Genomic DNA, 20,292 nt, shown 5'->3' on the forward strand with positions numbered 1-20,292 from the left:
GATGGGTGAACTAGATACAAAAGATTAAAAGTATACTTATCATGATGAGCAATGAGTGATGTGTATAATTGTTGAATCATTATACTGTACACCTGAAACTAATATAACGTGTTAACTATACTTGAGAATTAATTAATTAGTTAATAAAAGACACTGGGGTATTTTAAGTAGAGAGATGGAATGATCTATGTTTTTGAACAATATTTTATATATGTGTGTATGTATGTACATATATGTATATTTAATATACAAATATAGGTATACATATGTATATATGTGTATATATACATAAATTGAAATTTAACTGCTAAATGATAAAATGAATTCCAGTATGATTTCATGTCATTACCTGATCTGCTGAAGTCTAATCAAATAGGTCTAATGAATTAAAAGGAGTCATTATGGTCATATGTGGTCTTTCCAGCATTAGACATTTGATATCATTTCCTGAAGCTTCTACTAGTATGTTAGAACATTGGTAACATATTTAAATAGTGTTTATCGCATTCTGCACAGTAGGGTGAAGATAAACACCAGGATTGTTGATTGAAGACCCCAGTATTCTATGTCTATTCCAGCTCCCTCCTTAGTTTCCTATGTTATTTTCTTTTGCATTGTATTTCCTGAAAAATATAAAGGAGCAGTGGTGCATATGAGAAATAGATGTTAAAGAGAAAATCTGCAAATGTAGAGCTGTGTAGATTTTGCTGCAGAGCATTTCAAAATTATTATTTGTCCTCTTCCTGACAGACTGTCTTTTTAAGAAATAATAGGCTGAGCTCTCTTGAATGAACAAGAGATGGTAGAATGGCTTTGGCACATAGAGAAGCACGTTAATTACTTTAAGTTCCCAAAGTTTTATCACTGACCTCATAGTTCCTTTGGCACACTCTGCTCTCAGGATTGCGCAGGCACAGTGGAATAGCAAGCCCTTTTCCTCCAACCTTCCAGTGGCTGAAACAATAGATTGATGAAAACTGTGTACTTTCAATGCTGTCCAGAAAGTGGGATATTCTTTCATGAAAACACATAGTAGTAGAACTTGGATGTCAGTTTTAAAGAGCCCACTCTGCCTTCGGTGTCTGCAAAAATAAACAGATCTCAAACAGGATGAAGCATACTCCCCTTCCCACAGACAGCGTTAATATCCACACATCCTTCTCTCTTCAGAGTGAAGGACGGACAGCTATCAACCGTGCTCTTTCCCCTCATTCCCTTTCCATCACAAACAAGGTTTTTCAAAAAAACAGTCTAGCAAGGCTTTATCCTATCAGGGTCTTTGTTGTTTTTGAAAATGATTATCGTTTCTTGGGCATTCAGAAAGGAGCATCAAAAGCCAAAACCACTTTTGACAGTTCTCACTGGAATAAAAGAGATAGGACACCATTCTCTACATTTTCATCCTCAAAAATGATCTCTTATGAAAGAAAATGATACAATTTTCAAGGGGCTGTGATTTTTCCTCCTTCTCTGAGGTAATCAGCAGTGCTTTTCCAACAGATATTTCATACAAAGTCCGTGTCAAAATCTTCTTGGGGATTCAAGAGAAAAAGTAGATAGCCTTCAGCCCTTTGAACAGCTTAGAGTTATTTAAAAGTCCCTAGAGGTGATATGTGGTTTAAGAATTCAAACTGTTGAATCAGACAGCCCTGTGTTCAAATCCTGCCCTCACCCTTATTTCTTTCCACGTGTGAGACACACTTCTCTTCAGGAACCTTAGAAATTCCTGCAAAACAAATATAATATTAACAATCATATTCTAGGGTTGCCATGAGGATGAATGGGGTACTTAATCATGTATATAAAGTATTTAGCATGGGTAGCACCTGGGTGGCTCAGTCAGTTAAGCATCCAACTTCAGCTCAGGTCATGATCTCACAGCTCATGAGTTCGAGCCCCACGGCAGGCTCTGTGCTGACAGCCTGGAGCCTGCTTTGGATTCTGGCTCTCCCACTCTCTCTCCCCTCCCTGATCATGCTCTGTCTCTTTCTCTGTCTCTCAAAAATAAATAAAACATTAAAATTTTTTTAGCATGGTATCAGAACCCCAAATAAGTACTGGTAAACACTAATAGTGTTCTTGGTAAACACTAATAAGGAAAACGATTATTACATAAAACAAGTTTTTTTAAGTGGTCTTTGAGAATTGTATTACAAAACTATATTCACAAATTGTAAATATGGACTATGTTTTCATTTTTCTTAATAGGCATTTTAAATTGTATGGCATACAATGTTGGTCTCCTAGAAGCAAAGATATTTTCCGGTCCTTCAAGTGAACAGTTTGGCTATGCTCTGCAACAGTTTGTAAATCCAAAAGGCAACTGGTAAGAATATTCTCTCTATGGTTTCAATACAAATACTAAATAAATTTAATGTTTGGCTCCAATTGCTTGTTCAAATTGGTACATGAATATATTATTAATGGATATCTTCAAATATCCTTAAATGAAGGATCTTTCCTTGAGAGATGATAACTTTCAGATTGATAATTAATGAGATGGTGTAATGGTACTTTTTAAAAACCTAGATAGAAAACTTCCCCTAACTATTCCATAGTAAATTCATCATAGCAGTTCCCTTTCTCTAGTGCATTTGCATTGTTCATTTTTGCCTAAAAGTGCTCCCAATTTTTAATGCTGTGTAATGGTTACATTTAAACCATGGTTACATTTATATCAACTACCTTCAAGGATATGGAAATATATGCCCCCCCCCCCATTGCTGGTTTAAGTTTCCCTTTAAAATAATGAAAATCAATGCAGGGGAAATTAGACGATTCTGAAAGTTGTCTTTAGGTAGAAGAACTTTAGCTCCTCCCTTGCCAGTCTTGATATCCACTGGTCACAAGAGTCCTGCCATTAGAACCTTATCTTCCTGTTGCCGCAGAAGGTTTCAGACTTACCCTGGATCTTCCAATCTGGATCCTTTAGAGTTCTTTTCAACGACTGAATGGCTATTTTTGGCTTATCAAATAAGAGCTATCATTAATAATCTTTTTTCTGTGTGAGCTTAAGTTCGATGCTCAAAAAATTGAATTCTAAGAAACATTTAGAATCCAAATTATTCACGTTTTGGAGCATGCCTATTTGTGTGATAGGGAAACAAAATGAAATTATCACTCGAGAGGGTACTGTCTCAAAAGACATCTTGGAGGAAGTGAATCATGAGTCTTAAGGGGGTCTTAAGGGGAGGAGATGAATAGTCAGGACAAAAGCATTAACTAATATGAGGAGACTTGGAAAGCAACGTATGTTGTAGTTTGTCAGTCATCCCAAAGGATAATAACGGTCTGGTTGAAAACCCAAAGAGTAGCAATTATTATCATTTGGGATATGAGAGCGCATCTCTAACAGTTATCTTATTATGCTTTGATAATCATATACTGTGGTTAAAGGCTAGACAGATGTTATAGTTGGTATAGTATGACCTTGGAATCTGGCAGATGAATTTGCTGATGACCCGCAATTTTACATATCTAGCCCCGATTCTTCCCTGAGCTGCGGACACACATAACAAACATCACTACATTAATGCCTAGTAGACATACCAGGCTTGACATATCAAACATAAACAAATATCTGATTGTCTGCACCAGCTGATGAGACCAAAAATCCTGACTCCTCTCTTTCTGTCACCACCCCATATCTCATCCATTAACCAGTCCTACTGATGCCACAACCAAAATACATGTGATAACAGACCATGGGTTTCCCCCATCATCCCTGCAGTCCTTTCTCAAAGCCAACATGAGCCCTTGCGGGTACTGCGGCAACTGCTTCTCAGCCCACCTGCTGCTTCCCTTCTCCCCCCTCGGGGAAGCCTTGTGAACTGTCAAGTACATGATTCAAATAATGTCACTGCCAATATTAAAACCCTCTGTGGCTTCCTATTGCCAATCAGATGACATTAAAATTCCTTAAAGGATCTTCCTTGACCTGGTCTCAGGCTGCCTGTCCTGTCTCACGTTTTACCCCCTCACCCTTAAGCCCTATGAATTCTGTCCTTTGTCTGTCCCTTGAACACACTAAGCTCATCACTGCTTCAAAGCTTCTGCCCATGCTTTTTTCCTGGAAGGATCAGTCTTCCCAAGATCTTCACTTGGCTGGTGGGTTCTCATTTTTCAATCTCCACTCAAATGTCTCCTCTTTATAGAGACCTTTCAGAGCACGACTACATACATGAGCACTTCAGCTCACCTCCCAGCCACTCTCCCACCTTCCATGCAGATTTCTTTTCTGTACAGTAGTTATTGCTCTCTGAAATCACCTTTACATGTTTATACTCCCATTGTCTCTCTTCTGCCCTGTCTCTGAGTATAGGCACATTGTTTTTGTTCAATGGCGTGTTCGGAACCCAGAGTGCTATTTGGCACCAAGTAGGGGATCAATAATTGTTTGCTGAATGACTGAATGAAAGTCCCACTTCCAAATTATTCACTTTAGGTACTCTACAAAGTGAACCATAGTAATTTGACTTAGGTCTGAACTGAACGAGACCTTCGGGGGGACTCTGATGTTCTGCTTCATAAGTATGACCTTGCTGAGGACAATCTGCCATCAAGCTTGAGGTTGTTCTTTTTAAGTGAAAGTTTTTCTGGGACAAGACAAATCTGAGAGAAAGAGACACTATCAGCAGTAGATGCTATTAGAGACAATAAGCTTATGAAGGATTGGAAGGTAACTCAACCACTGGCCCACTACAGGTTGGAAGCTGAACAAGACCAACAGGGAAAAAATGTTGACAGGAATCTAGCAGGCAGAGTCCTGGGAAAGTGAGAAGCAGCCATACCCCCTTTCTCCCTCCACGATTCTCTCTGAGCATACAAAACATTGTTAAAAGACAAGTGTATTAGCAACTTATGGTGAGATTCTGGTGCTGATAGGGTTATGTCCAGACCAAAGACACTAAACATTCCTCAATCCTACCATGGCCTTCTCATGACATTCCTGAGATATATATAAACACAGGACAATGGCTATTGGGAAACAAGGCACCACTCTATTATTGGCTCAGCTGGTGCTTTTAACTCCAGTGTAGAGCTTTTTGGGAATAAGTAACGGTAGGCTTATCAAGACCTTACTTCCCTCAAGCCTGTCTGAAACCGGCTGGTAAGAGCGTATCCCAGTGCACAAAAAGAAAAGAAGGGAGAGTGCCTGTATTACCTGAGAAACTCAACCCCGTTGTAGTGCAAAGCTGGAAGGAAAGAGAACAAAAGCTGGCCTGGCATGCCAGTCTGTCCTTCCACTGTTCCGTTCTTGTTGAAGCAGAGAAGCAGAAGAGGCCAAGTAGTGGACATGATCTGCTAATCCACCACAGGCTGGACACTGCGTGAAGTGCCAAGTAGAGAACATCAGAATTACCTTTAAGGAGTGTGGAGTAGAGCCATGGAGAAAGACTGATATGCAGAGCGGGCAGCCATGAGTAATGCCAGAGACGTAATAAGGGCCAACCCCGTATGGTTAATAATGTTGGTGTTCTTTCAGTGCCACTGATAGTGTTAACTTACTATTAAGAGCTCGTTTTCTCCTCCCGAAGCCTGAGACACTTGAGGGCAAGATTTGCTCCTGGCCTCTCTCTCATCAGCCTGTCACAGGGGGCAGGGCTGTCACAGGATCCATGTGGTGGTGTTTCCCACTCTAGTGCCCGAGTGGCCATGGTTAGGACCAGCGCCCTCACAGCACTCAGGCTCAAGGAAAATAATACGAAACTTGGAATCCAGAATTGCCTATTTGTTTTGACGATTGGCACAGTGCCCTTCTCCACTCCTAATTTATGACAACTGCACAGACATTATGGAAGTAGCAGATGTGGAAAGGACTGTTTAAATATTAACTTGCCTCCTGATACTAGTCAAGTTAACTTTGGGCACAGAAAGTGGGATTACTGTGAATTCCTTTAATAACTGGGAGTCTTTTTCTCCTAGACTTATATAACACACATACACACAAAACACACACACATACACACATACATCCCTTTATTTTCTTTACTCTCTTACTGCTTGTTCTGAAGCTGCTGTTTGCGTAGTTTCTCCTCCTCTTTCCTTGACTTTCTTTACAGTCTGTATTGTTGAGCCCCATCTCTGTCTCTCAGCCCTTGCCTTCCTTCTGACAACTCACATAAGGCTCTAGTCTGAGTTTTCTTGAATCACACTCCTTGTTTTTCAAATACAACCTCAGCTTCCACATGGCTCATGTTCCTAGGAATTTATAGGCATATTTTACATTGGGATGTACAAGATCTTAACAAAATGGTCTTGATGCTTTTCTAGTTTTATTTATTATACTTTTACTACACTGTGGCTTTTTCTCTAGAAATAGTGGTCATGTAGCTTTGAAAATTCTAGAGCTTTTTGAACAGTCTCAAAAAGGCTGGATCGTTTGACAAGCAAGATTACCTCCCAAGCAGAGCAAGGGAGCACCCCTGTGTCTGGAAGTAAAGCCGTGGTCTGCTGTCCCTTCAGTGGCACATTGAGGCCCTCATCATACACACAGGATGTTTAAATGTGGATGATGCAATTTTTATCAGAAGCAATTATACAAAGGATTGAGATATGTTTAAAATCATTTCCTGGAAGCTTGTGGTGATATGCACTGTCTCTGTTTGTCTAATCTGAAGGCCTGTCGCATGAACAGTCTGAGCTCATTTTATGACTCAAAAATCTTAGAACCCTACAGCCATTTGTGTAACGAGAACTGTCTGGGAACGAGGGGGTATTTCCAGTGGGAGAGATGTATTCTCTTGTGTCAGCAAGGACTAGTACGTGCTTGTTCCTTAAGAAGAGAAATATAATGAACATGTGCCATGGCCAATAAAAAACTCCATTTTTTATGAATGAACTTATATTATAGTTCTAACATTATAATTAAGAAAAATATTAATAAAGCTCTATGTGTGTTATAAGTACATGGATAATACTTGTGTATAAGACATATGGAAGAGGATTTCAGATAAGTAATAAGAAACATTCAATTCTATAACAGATATCAAAGATTATGCTGTATGTATGTTGGTAATAACAGTACTTGGTATTTACTGGTATTTACAGTATTGAAAAGTACTGAGTACTCTTTCTTTGCCAGACACATAATACAGTCGCTCTGAAAGATTTGTAAAATTATTACTCCATTTACAAATGAGGGGACTGGGGCTTAGAAAGACTAGGTAGTTTGCCTGAGACTACAGAGCTAAGAAGTAATGTGCATATGGTAGTAATGCAAAGCAGAGATAAGATGTTCCAAGCGTACATATTTTTGTAAGTATGTAAGGAGGAGAGTGGCAGGAGGTAATCAGCATTTATAAAAAATTATTTAATTATAATTGTCAAATAAACTTGATAAAGAAAGATGAACTTCATTTAGTACTTTGAATTAAAATTTCTGTTACAGAATGTGTTGCCTGAATAGAGATGACAGTTACCACCTATCTTTTCATTCTCTCATCCACAAGGCTTTTCCATATAAGTCAGGAGCCAGAGCGCAAGGGTTTTACCCTCAGCTTCCCCACCACTAGCTGGCTGACTTTGAAAAAGTCACATGCCCTCTCTGGAGCACAAAGAGAGGGCCATCCCTACCAAACCAGAATGTTTTGAGCACCTCGTGAGAGAATAAAAGTAAAGCACTTCACTGGTGAAATAAAACCTATATGTTAGTTTAAAAAAAAAGTGAAGTACTTCAAAAAATAAACCACTGTAGGAATAAACCAACCAAAGAGGTAAAAGACCTATACTCTGAAAATTATAAAACAATGATAAAGTAAGTTGAAAATGAAAACGAAATGGTATGGCATTCCATTCTCATGGATTGGAAGAATATTGTTAAAATGTCTATACTTCCCAAAGCAATCTACACATTTAATGCAATACCTATCAGAATACCAATAGCATTTTTCACAGAACAAAAAATCCTAAAATTTGTATGGAACCACAAAGACCTCAAATAGCCAAAACAATCTTAAAAAAGAAAAGCAAAGCTGGAGGCATCATAATTCCAGACTTTAAGTTATATTACAAAGCTGTAGTAATCAAAACAGTATGGTACTGGCATAAAAATAGACATGTAGATCAATGGAACAGAAAAGAAAACCCAGAAATAAACCCACAACTATATGGTCAATTAATCTTCAATAAAGCAGGAAAAAGATAGTCTCTTCAATAAATGGTGTTTGGAAAACTGGACAGCAGCATGCAAAAGAAAGAAACTTTCTTACCCCATACACAAAAATAAATTCAAAGTGGATTAAAGACCTAAATTCAAGGCCTGAAGCCATAAGAATGTGTGAAGAGAACACACACAGTAACTTCTTGACATCAGCCATAGTAACATCTTTATAGATATGTCTCCTGAGGCCAGAGAAACAAAATCAAAAATAAACTATTGGGATTTATCAAAATAAAAAGCTTCTGCATAGTGAAGGAAACAATAAAAAACAAAAAACAAAACTAAAAGGTAACCTATGGAATGGGGAAAGATATTTGCAAATGACATATTCCATAAAGGGTTTGTTTGCAAAATATAGAAATAATTTATAAAACTCAACACTCAAAAAACAAGTCAACTAAAAAATGTACATAAGACATGAACAGACAATTCCCCCAAAGACATACAGATGGCAACATACACATGAGACGATGTTCATCGTCACTTACCATCAGGGAAATGCAAATCAAAACTACAATGAGATACTACCTCAAACCTGTCAGAATAGCTAAAATCAACAACACAAGAAACAACAGATGTTGGCAAGGATGTGGAGAAAGGGGAACTCTCTTACACCGCTGGTGGGAATGAAAACTGGTACAGCCATTGTGGAAAACAGTATAGAGATTCCTCAAAAAGTTAAAAATACAACTACCCTATGATCCAGCAATCACACTACTTTGAGTATTTACCCAAATAATACAAAAACACAAATTCAAAGGGATGTATGCACCCTATGTTTATTGCAGCATTATTTACAATAGCCATGATATAGAAGCAGCCCAAGTGTCCATCTATTGATGAATGTGTAAAGAAGATGTGGTATGTAAACACAATGGAATAGTATTCAGTCACAGAAAGAATGAAACCTTGCCATTTATAACAACATGGATGGAGTGCAATGCTAAGTGAAATAACTCAGAGAAAGGCAAATACCATAAGATTCTACCCTTTGAGGAATTTAAGAAACTAAACAAAGGGGGAAAGAGAGAGAGAGAACTAGTCTTAACTATAGAGAACAAACTGATGGTTATCAGAGGGGAGGTGGGTGGAGGATGTGGTTAAGTAGAGTGATGAAGGAGTGCACTTTTTGCAATGAGCACCAGGTGTTGTATGGAAATGTGGAATCACTGTATTGTACACCTAAAACTAATATTACATTGTATGTTAACTAACTGGACTCAAAATAAAACCTTGGGGCTCCTGAGTGGCTCAGTTGGCTAAGCGTCTGACTCTTGGTTTCGGCACAGATCATGATCTCATGGTTCTGTGAGTTCGAGCCCCACATCTGGCTCCATGCTGACAGTGCAGAGCCTGCTTGGGATTCTCTGTCTCCCTCTCTCTCTGCCTCCCACCCCCCCCCCCCCCCGGCTCGCACTGTCTCTCTTTCTCAAAATAAATAAATAAACTTTAAAAAATAAAACCTTAAAAAACATAAAGTATGTCCACTGTTTAAAAAAAATAAATTATGTCCACTGTAAAACACAAAACAAAAACAAAAACTAAACCACTATGCACATGTGAGTTACTCTCCTCAGCACTGTGTAAAAATACGTAGGAAGAAAATCAGGATTTTTAGTAACAAGTTTTTCCCTACCTCTCTCCACTGCCTGTTTCTCAACCATTTCTCATCTGTCATCAATTAACTTCCATGCATATTGGATTAGCTTCAGTCCATTTCTTCTTCTTCTTGGCCAAGAATGCTATTCTGATCCCTTTTCCAAAATAATCATGTCTTTGTCTTTCATTGTGGCCTTTAAATATTAGCCAATATCATCCTTTATGTCTTTTTCCAAAGATAAAATTCTCCTGCCATTAGGTTAGCCTGGCAGGGCCATTTAACATGCTTACTTTGTTTATTCACAGGGTTTGCTTTTAGTTTAAACCCATGACATATATATTCCTTTTTGTTCTTCCATTCCATGTTATTTTCACTAACTTGTGACTTACTCTAATTTTTGTTTCTGGAAAGGCATAAGAAGTCTGACTGTAATAGTCTTACACTTTTAAGTTTAAAAATTTATTGTCAATGTTTTTATAAATAATTATGGTATTGCCATATAATTAAGCCATCACTCAACACAACTAATATGGATGTGCAAAATGGCATGTCTCTTGTCAACAAGGACCTTCTCTAGGGGCAGAATAAATAGGGAACCAAGTACCTTTTAGAACCCCACGGACCACCCTGGTGTTGATCTACATATATTTGTTATACCATAATTCATTTCTTTTCCATTTTAAAATAATCTTTATGGTTAGACTTTTTCCATAGTTGGTGTTACTTATCATAAATAAAAATCTATAGTAGAAAAGCCATTTTATTTTTTTTATTTATTTTTTTTAATTTTTTTTTTTAACGTTTATTTATTTTTGAGACAGAGAGAGACAGAGCATGAATGGGGGAGGGTCAGAGAGAGGGAGACACAGAATCTGAAACAGGCTCCAGGCTCTGAGCTGTCAGCACAGAGCCCGACGCGGGGCTCGAACTCACGGACTGCGAGATCATGACCTGAGCAGAAGTCGGCCGCTTAACCAACTGAGCCACCCAGGCGCCCCTAGAAAAGCCATTTTAAATATCCCTGCTCTGACTTGCTTCTCCCTTCCCCCACTCTGGACACAAATTTGTGCATATACCTACAAACAAACACACATACACACCCATCTTTTGTGACTTGCACAGGGGTTGGATCTGCTGCTCTCAAATATCTGGAGACCTGCAGTGATCTGGGAAAATTCTCCACGCCTCACTAGCTTGGCTCATAATTTAAAGCTTTCCTCTATGTTAATGCCTGAATGTCTGTTCCTGGAACAAAGTTCATTTACAAAGGTGAATGGGGCTTACACATGCGCACCTTCCTGGTGGCCAGTTGTCTGAAACTTTTCCATCAGTCTAGCTCCATCTGACAAGGGATTTAGGGAATACTAAGTGGCACAGGTTGGAACTGTTTGTTAATTTGTTTATAGCCAATAGGATGGGCAGACAATGAGTATCTCTTCTCTGGGAGACTTCTAAACAGAACTTACTATGATAGAAAGAATCAGGGGTTTGGAATGAAAGCACACAGGTGCAGCTCTAGACTTTGTTGCCAAGTAGACACTGAGACTTGGTTTTTCATAGGAAAACAGGAATAGTTGTAACACTTGACTTCTCTGGGAATTTACAAGCATCAAAGGAGACAATGTACATAAAACGTACTTTATAAACTGTAAAGCAGTTCATAAATGTTGCTTTTCCAAATTTTCTCATTCATAAAACAACCATCTGCCAAAGAACCTTGTTTGAAAGGTACTATCTCATGGGCTTTGATTTATAAAAATATGGTGGTCTTAAGACCATTCCTTTCCTTCCAAGAATGTGGAATTTATGTCATCACAAGGCTTTAAATTGAAAATATCAGCTTTTGATTTTAACTTTAGGAAAACCTCATGTTGGATGAGTCAATGTAACAGAATCAGCTTTTATTGACTCATTTGTTTCCAGTGCAAAAGCTAATTTCTAGGCTTCTTATGAAACAGAATAGGCTTAAGATGTTTTAGCAATAATGAGGTTGGTGGACTTCACCTTAGGGAACTGAGAGACCTTGAGGGTTTAGCCATCCCACTATTTAAGGAAGCAATCTGGCAGCCAACGGAGTCTGAAGTAGCATAATAAAGTTTAGAAACTAAAATTTCCTTTTAACACATGCCAAAGGGTTTAACTATTAAATTTATAACAACAGCATTTCCCAGCCAGGAGCTAAAAATGAGCTCTCTTTACCTGTCTTCCTCCTTCCTAGAGATTTGAAGTCTTCCCCTTTCCATCATAAAACTCCTTTTGCATTACAAGCAAGAAGCAACTAGCTATATAGAACTCACCAGACCCCTTGTGTTGTCAGTGGCTTAAAACTAAACCACGTATGGAATAATATTTATGTTTATATACTGTGTATTCATAGACTTTGAAATTTCTTACATTAATATATTGTATACAATAGGCTTCTAATCCTAAGTAAATATCCCCCTTGGATGTCTGATAGACATCTCAAACTTAAAATACCTCATACTGAACTCTTAAGCTCACCTTATCTCAAAATCTTGCTCTACTGATAGTAGCCCCCTTATCTAATCATGACTAATTGGTTCCTTTTAGTTTCTTAGCAGAGAAACCCAGAATCATCCTTGATTATTTGTGTGTGGGGTGAGTGTGTGTGTGTGTGGGGGGGGGGGGGGTGAAAGTGTGTGTGTGTGTGTGTGTGTGTGTGTGTGTGTGTGTGTGTGTGTGTGTGTGTGTTAAAAACTAACCTCAAGAAATCCTACTGGCCCTACCTTCAAAATATATCTAAAATAAGATCACTTCTCATGAGCCCTGTGGGAGCCCCTCATCTCCTCTCGCCTGGATTTTGCATTTGCTTCCAAAATGCTTCACTTGCTTCACCTTTACCCCAGGGCAATCATTCTCAACAGAGCAGCCTTCAAAACCCTTCTAAAATATGTCAGATCATATCACTACTGTGCTGAAAACTCTCCAGTGGCTTTCTCATGTCACTCAGAGGCAAAGCCAAGTTCTTACAATTTCATACCAGTCTTATGGGATCTGGTCCTGTGACCCATCTGACTACATCTCCTCCCACATTCCTCCTTATCACTGCAGTCCAGCCACAGGGCCTTTGCATTTGTTGTTCCCACAGCCTGGATTATTTTTCCTCCAGAATTTTATGGCTTGCTTCTTTACCTCCTTCAAGTCTTTGCTTAAATGACACTTTCTCAGTGAGGCCTCCCTGACCATTCTAATAAAGATTACAACACCTTCCATCCCCACCCGTGTGGGAGGGTCCCCTCCCCAAGGAGAAAACAAAAAACAAAAAAACCTCAAGACAACCTGTCTATATGTGTACGTGACAACATCCCTCACAACTTTGTAACGTGAGACCACTTAATCAGACTGTTTGTGTGTTACCATATATGGAGACAAAGAAATAGAAAATGTATAAAAAACTACACCACGTGGCATTCGGGGTGCAGTTCTTCTGGTACAAACCCAACTGAGCAGTGCTGGCACGAATAAAGTTGCTTCCTGGAAAGAAAAGCCTCAGTGTCATGACTCTGTGTGAGAATCCTACTGTACTCCTAACTCTCCTGCTCATTCTTCCCACAGAGCACTGATCACCATCATGATATGTTTTATTATTAAAGTTGCCTATCTTTTCCCACTAGAATGTAAGTTCCACAAGACCAGTAATTTTTGACTGACTTATTCACTGATGTATCCCTAGTGCCTAGAATCGAGTCTGGCACATAGTAGGTCTGGCCACCATGTACAACCTCACAGGATGCATACTTAACAAGGCCAGGGCACACTATTTATATGGAAATGGTACCCCCAGGTGTGGTGCAAAATTTCAGCCTGGCAGGATCGCAATAAACATCTGTAGCATCAAATAAAACTTGTTTTGCCCTACTATTTTAAGTACACCTCTGTCAATAATCTCTAGAAAAATCGCTAGTATTAAAGGAACACTTGGAGAGTTTATAGACTCACGGACCAAAGGAAGATATTTATAACAGCCCCTGGATTGTGGGTTTAAAACTACCTACACCACCATAAATACTGTTTACTAACTAAACAAAGTATTTTGAATTCCACTGGAGGTGGGCAAATTGGCTATGTTTTGGAACTCTACATAATCACTATTTCCCCACAAGATAATTGAACAGTAAGTGTTATTTTAAGTCATCTTGGAAGAATTCCCAGTTTCACTGCAGGAGAAAAGAGTTTATGTCTTGGGATTTTGTTTTGTTTTCAGAATCAGCACACACGACTGTTCATGCAGCTCTTTTGTCTGGTTGTGATTAAGTTAAGTCCATTACTTCAAAGAAGCTTTGCCTTACTTCAGCAGGATTTACTCACTAACCTATCCTATTCTTCACATTTGTAACATTCTCTCCTGGCATGTTTCTTCCTGTTACAGCTGATTACATAAGATTTTATAAATAAATATGCCAGCCTCCTCATCTTCCTGTCTGATTAATATAAGAATGTCACAATTCCTTTGGAGCAGCCACTAGTGATGTCATAGCCTTTCCTTATGAGGATGAATTGTCAGGAATCAGAATTTCACTGAGGCCTCCGGGTGAAAGCAAGGAGGAGAGTCTACTGGAAATGTTGCCAACAAGGAGTTAGCAATGCTCTATGAAACATTCTCTGCAGTCGCTAGCATGACCTATGGGTGTCTTACTAATGTGGTTCACCATATTTAAAAAATGAGTCATATATGATAAGGACACCCTTGTTCTTTACCGGTCACTGGAATGATCTGTTTTTCCACTGTTTTCTATTGTTTTGTGTTAAGAGTCTAATAACGGCATAATACTGCCAGAGATCTATGTATATTCTTTGAGAGAATTTCAAGTACCTTCACGTCCTTTTTGTTAAGAGGCACACAATTGTACAGATACTTCTTTCTCTCTCTTCTTCCCATCTGATTAACGTAGGAGACCACGGCCCTCACAACAGTAGTGGAGATGTCATAACCCTTCCTGAGTGTGAGATTATCAAATCCTGAATTCTTTGATGAGGCTGGAGGAAGTGAAGGGGAGAGTATCCGGGGAACACTGAGGCAATAGGAGAAAGCACGTAGCCTTTTGAGCTTTCTCATTGAGAAAAAGGTAGCTGATGGTGCTTTACTGCCAAAGGCTCTGAAGAACAGGATGGTTAAATGTTAGATGAGAAACACTTAACTTTTATTCTGCAGTGTGTTTCTCTTGGGCTGGTGAGGATGGATGGAAAATGTGCACAGTACAAGTCACCTGAATTGCCACAATTTAGTACTATTTGAACATACTCTGCCCTTCCCTATATTATGAACAGTACAGCCTGGGCCTACAGTGTGGATGTGTGCTTACCAGATGACCTTGGCTGGTGTCCTTCCTGTCCACAGCCTCCTTATACGCCACACAGCCACACCCCCATCACAGTAGGTATGGCTTGACCATCATTTCCAGTTTCTATTCCTTGATTATTCTGGAACCCAACCCATTTGTTCAGATAGCTTTCCCAATCTGGGCCCTATGCCAGGCCTTCTTGTAGCTAAGAGGAAGGAGAATAACCTAAGGGTTAAGAGCTTGGGCTTCAGAATCAGTTACACTTGGCTCTCACTAGCTATGTGAATCATTAACTGTCTTTCAAAATAATCTGTATTTTCCTCTTTCCTCTGTATTCATACTCTTCCCTCTGCTGAGAATAATGACTGACACCTTCAACCTCTGGTGTTCATTTTTGTATCCTCTGACCATCTTAATGTTTGTTCCAGAGGGAAGCCTATTTATATATTTCTGTTCATTTGTACTGTTATTGTTTTCCTTGGCATGTATTTTAAACAGCTTTACTGGATTTAGTAGATTAGAAGCACACCGTCTTTCTGTACTCATTGTGGCACTTAGTGTGAGGCACATGTTATTTAATCAATAATGCTAAAACATTTATGCAGAAGGCTCATGAAAGAATTTAAGTTTCATCTCATCTTTCCCAACTTTGACAAGGAAAAAACATTGAATCAAATGTGCTTTCTTAGTAACTGGATGATGCTGAGTAATTAACCTACTACAGATTCTAAAGATCAGACTGTTTGCATGGACTCTTTCTGTCTATTCTTCTATGACCAGAAATGTTAGATGAATGGTTCCACAGGGAAATAGTCTCTAGTTGGAGAAGCTCTGTAGGAAATAAAACTAACCAAAGAAGGATGTAAGCACCAGTCTCTAAACTCTGCTTCCTGCATTCTGGCTACTGATGTGTTAACATGGAAGGAGAGCTCCATAGTATATTTGCTCTGTGTTTTTGCTAAGGATCCCCTTATATAGACAATAAACAGTAAAACCACTTAGATAATTCATTTGCTCCCTATGTAAATTAACATCTGAACACTGAATTTCAAAGACTTAGTATGGAAAAAAGAATGTCAAATATCTCATTAATGATTTTTATAATGATTGTATATCATGTTAGAGAAAATATATTATTTAAGTTAATTCGCCTTTGCTTTTTATTGTATTAATGTAGCTAGTAGAAAATTTAAAATTACATATGCAGATCACATTTGTGGCCTGCATTATATTTCTCTAATGTATTTCCCATATTCATCAAGAATCAGGATCAGCAGGGGCGTCTGGGTGGCTCAGTCAGTTGAGCATCCAGCTCTTGGTTTCAGCTCAGGTCATGATCCCAGGGTCGTGGGGTTGAGCCCTGTGCTCAGGGCTTAGCATGGAGCCTGCTTAAGATTCTCTCTTTCTCTCTCTCTCTCTCTCTCTCTCTCTATCTCTGCCCTTCTCCCCCACTCATACTCCCTCTCTCTCTAAAATAAAAAAAATAATAAAAATTTAAAATCATTTAAAAAATATTAAAATCATTTAAGAATTTGGACCAGCTAAGAGGAAAGGAAAAAGAACTGGTTATAGCTGAACAAATATGAATTACTATTTTCTTATTAAAAATTGAAATTAAATGTGGGTTTTTTCATTGTTTAGTGGTCAGTTTTAATCTTTAAGAAACTATAGCTAACATTTTATATTTAATGAAAAAAAATTCCTATTTCTAGGTTACTGGTTGGTTCACCTTGGAGTGGTTTTCCTGAGAACCGAATGGGAGACGTGTATAAATGTCCTGTTGATCTGTCCACTGCTACATGTGAAAAACTGAATCTGCAAAGTAAGTGGTAATTAGAAATATGATTTTTTACAAATAACAAGATCTCATTTGTTATAAACCTAACTAAAAAACAATAACAAAATCAATCATAATTCTGTCTTAAAGAAATAGAGACAGCTTTTTTTTTTTTACCTTTGTATCTTTAGTCATATGAGGTCCAATTGCATCCAGTCTTTCAATGCAGATTGAAGACCTGATTTAACAAGATGCATGGGAAATGTGTGCCTCGTGGACCATCTAGCCCTAGACTGTGGACCACTTTCCATTAATGTTTAAGATTGTTTTGATGATTCCTTACAGAAATCTAAGTTTATCCATACCTCTCTCCCTCCTCAAAACAAATTATTAAATATACACCTGTCAGTACCAGGGTTGCATTTAGAAGTAAGGAGAAATACTCTGTTTCTGGTCTTGACTATGTAATTGCATTCTAAAAGAAAAAAAAAAAGTCATCATTTTGGATCCTTTGTGTTTGGAATTGCTGTTTTAATTATCCATATCTCAGAGGCTTTCTATTAATGCATAAAGTTATTAAAGGTGCAAGACTAAAAAGCTAAATAAGTCGTATTTCCATGCAATATTTCCTGGTGCATCGAAAAAATTACTCAATTTAATCATGCCAAAAAAACCCAGCACTGACGACTTTTAGAGTTCTGAAGAACTAAAATAGATTAGGAAATCTATGTTAGGGAATCAAGAGAGAGTAGAGATTCAAAAATAGTGATTGGGACTTAGAATCAAGGGCATGTTTCTTATACATCTTTGTATACCTAATTTCTAGCATCATTTCTGGCATAAGATAGGAGTTTAATCAACATGAGGTGGAAGGAACTTCAGTGGTGTCAAATGCTACCAAAGTTGAAGGGTATGAAGACTGAGTACAGATCATTAACTTATTTAAGGAGATAATGGGTGAACTAGATCAGTGCTCTTCAAACATTTTGAACATTCATCTATATAAGACATATATAATACATATCATAAACATACATTTACATAATATTTCTAAAAATAATAAAAATGTACACATTAGGAGTGAATACTCAAAGGTTTTATTATATAGTTCAAACATTTTATTATATCACCCCCAGTGTACCATATCACCTCTAACATTTGAATACTCATCTCATATATATATGTATATATATATTTTTTAAGTTTATTTATTTAGAGAGACAGCGAGAGAGCTTGGGAGGGGCAGGGAGAGAGGAGAGAGAATCCCAGGCAGTCTCTGTACTGTCAGCAGGGAGCCCGATGCAGAGCTCAAACCCATGAACTGTGAGATCATGACCTGAGCTGAAGCCAAGAGTTGGATGCCTAACTGAGCCACACAGGCCCTCCTATACTTTTTATTTTTAAAAAATTATATTCATGCACTGACTTATTATCTTCCTAAATAAAAATAAATTTAAAAGAATAAGCACTGCAATGAGATACCACCTCATACCTGTCAGAATGGCTAAAATTAATAATATAGGAAACAACAGATGTTGGCAAGGATGCAGAGAAAGGGGAACCCTCTTACACCATTGGTAGGGATGCAAGCTAGTGCAACCATTCTGGAAAACTGTATGGAGGTTCTCAAAAAGCTAAAAATAGAACTATCCTATGACCAGAAATTGTACCACTAGGTATTTATCCAAAGGATACAAAAATACTGATTCAAAGGGGCATATCACCCTGATGTTTATAGCAGCATTATCAACAATAGCCAAGTTATGGAAAGAGCCCAAATGTTCATCACTGATGAATGGATATGAAGGTGTAGTATATATACAATTACAATTACTATTGTACAATTACTCAGCCATCAAAGAGAATGATATCTTGCCATTTGCAATGATGTGGAAGGAGCTAGAGTGTATTATGCTAAGATAAATAAGTCAGTCAGAGAAAGACAAATACCATATGATTTTACTCATATGTGGAATTTAAGAAACAAAACAGATGAACATAGGGGAAGAGGTGGGGGGAAACAGAGGAAACAAACCAGGAAACAGACTCTTAACTGTAGAGACAAACTAAGGGTTGATGGAGGGAGGCGGGTGAGGGATGTCTAAATGGGTGATGGGTAGTAAGAAGGGCACTTGTTGGGATGAGCGCTAGGTGTTATATGTAAGTGATGAATCACTAAGTTTTACTCCTAAAACCAATATTACCCTACATGTTAACTAACTAGAATTTAAATAAAAACTTGAGACAAACAAAAAGAATAAGCACAGGGTGTTATATGCAAGTGATGAAACACTAAATTCTACCCCTGAAACTAGAAAAATAATTAATGAATCAAAAAATAAATTTAAAAGAATAAAAACATACACATAGCAGTTCTGTTATCTTCTTCTTTCCAACTCTGTTACCTTCTTTAACTCCAGCAGATCACATTTTGCAAATTTCTTACCGTGATTATGAATCTAATAGTGTTGAGGGGAGAAATGGATCACAAAGAATTTAAGAGCATGTGAGGCATGAACAAGTTCTACAAGTAAAAGTAGTCCTTTGTTTACAGAATTTGAGTAGTGAAGGAGAGTTGGGAAAACGGATGGAGGAGCAGGGTTAAATGAAGATTTTCCTGATAAAAACGAATGATCCTATTTGTAGGGAGAGTAGAAGGAGGTGATGAAAGGGAGTAACTATTTATCAAGAGTAGAATTAACTGGTTGGAATTAACATCACTGGTCCATGGGAAAATCAGTCTTAGAAAGATTGCTCCTTTCTTGAAGACACAAAGGAAAGAGACAACAAGGAGGACTTCCAAGAATGACCTTTAGGTAAAGCTAATAAAATAATGGCCCTGGGTCAAGGAGGGTAAGTTAAAGTTAATGTTGGCTAAGCAGAGATTAGCCAACAAATTTAAACATTATTTAATGTTTAAATAATACTGTTGAGGAGAATTGCAATGTTCCACAGCTCAAGAATGGATACAGTCAGTGGATGATGCCCTAGTTGAGTGGGAGAGAGGAAGTTGGGGATTATTATTTTACATGGCTAGTCTCATCATTTTCTTCTATTTTCTTATTTATCTTATTTATCTTATTTATCTTATTTAAATCCAAGTTAGTGGGGGCACCCGGGTGGCTCAGTCGGTTGAGTGTCTGACTTCAGCCCAGGTCATGATCTTGCAGTTCGTGAGTTCGAGCCCCATATCAGTCTCTGTCTGACAGCTCAGAACCTGGAGCCTGCTTTAGATTCTGTGTTTCCTTCTCTCTCTGTGCCCCTCCCCTGCTCACACACTCTCTCTCTCTCTCTCTCTCTCTCTCTCTCTCACTCTCTTAAAACTAAACATTAAAATCTTTTTTCTAAATCCAAATTAGTTAATATATAGTGTATTAATGGTTTCAGGAGTAGAATTGAGTAATTCATCACTTAAATACAACATCCAGTGCTCATCCCAACAAATGCCTTC

The 20,292-nt window shown here is 38.1% G+C and overlaps 1 protein-coding gene across 1 annotated transcript in view; it reads left to right on the top strand.

Annotated features, from left to right (window-relative positions):
- ITGA2 (integrin subunit alpha 2) overlaps positions 1-20,292 on the top strand; it is a 108,499-nt gene that overhangs the window by 24,710 nt on the left and 63,497 nt on the right. Inside the window, exons 2-3 of the mRNA XM_060634588.3 lie at positions 2,209-2,326; positions 16,777-16,886. Coding sequence (XP_060490571.3) covers positions 2,209-2,326; positions 16,777-16,886 — 228 coding nt within the window. The remainder of the gene's footprint in view (positions 1-2,208; positions 2,327-16,776; positions 16,887-20,292) is intronic.

This window comes from Panthera onca, chromosome A1 (assembly GCF_046562875.1).
Source record: "Panthera onca isolate mPanOnc1 chromosome A1, mPanOnc1 haplotype 2, whole genome shotgun sequence".
Taxonomy (NCBI): domain Eukaryota; kingdom Metazoa; phylum Chordata; class Mammalia; order Carnivora; family Felidae; genus Panthera; species Panthera onca.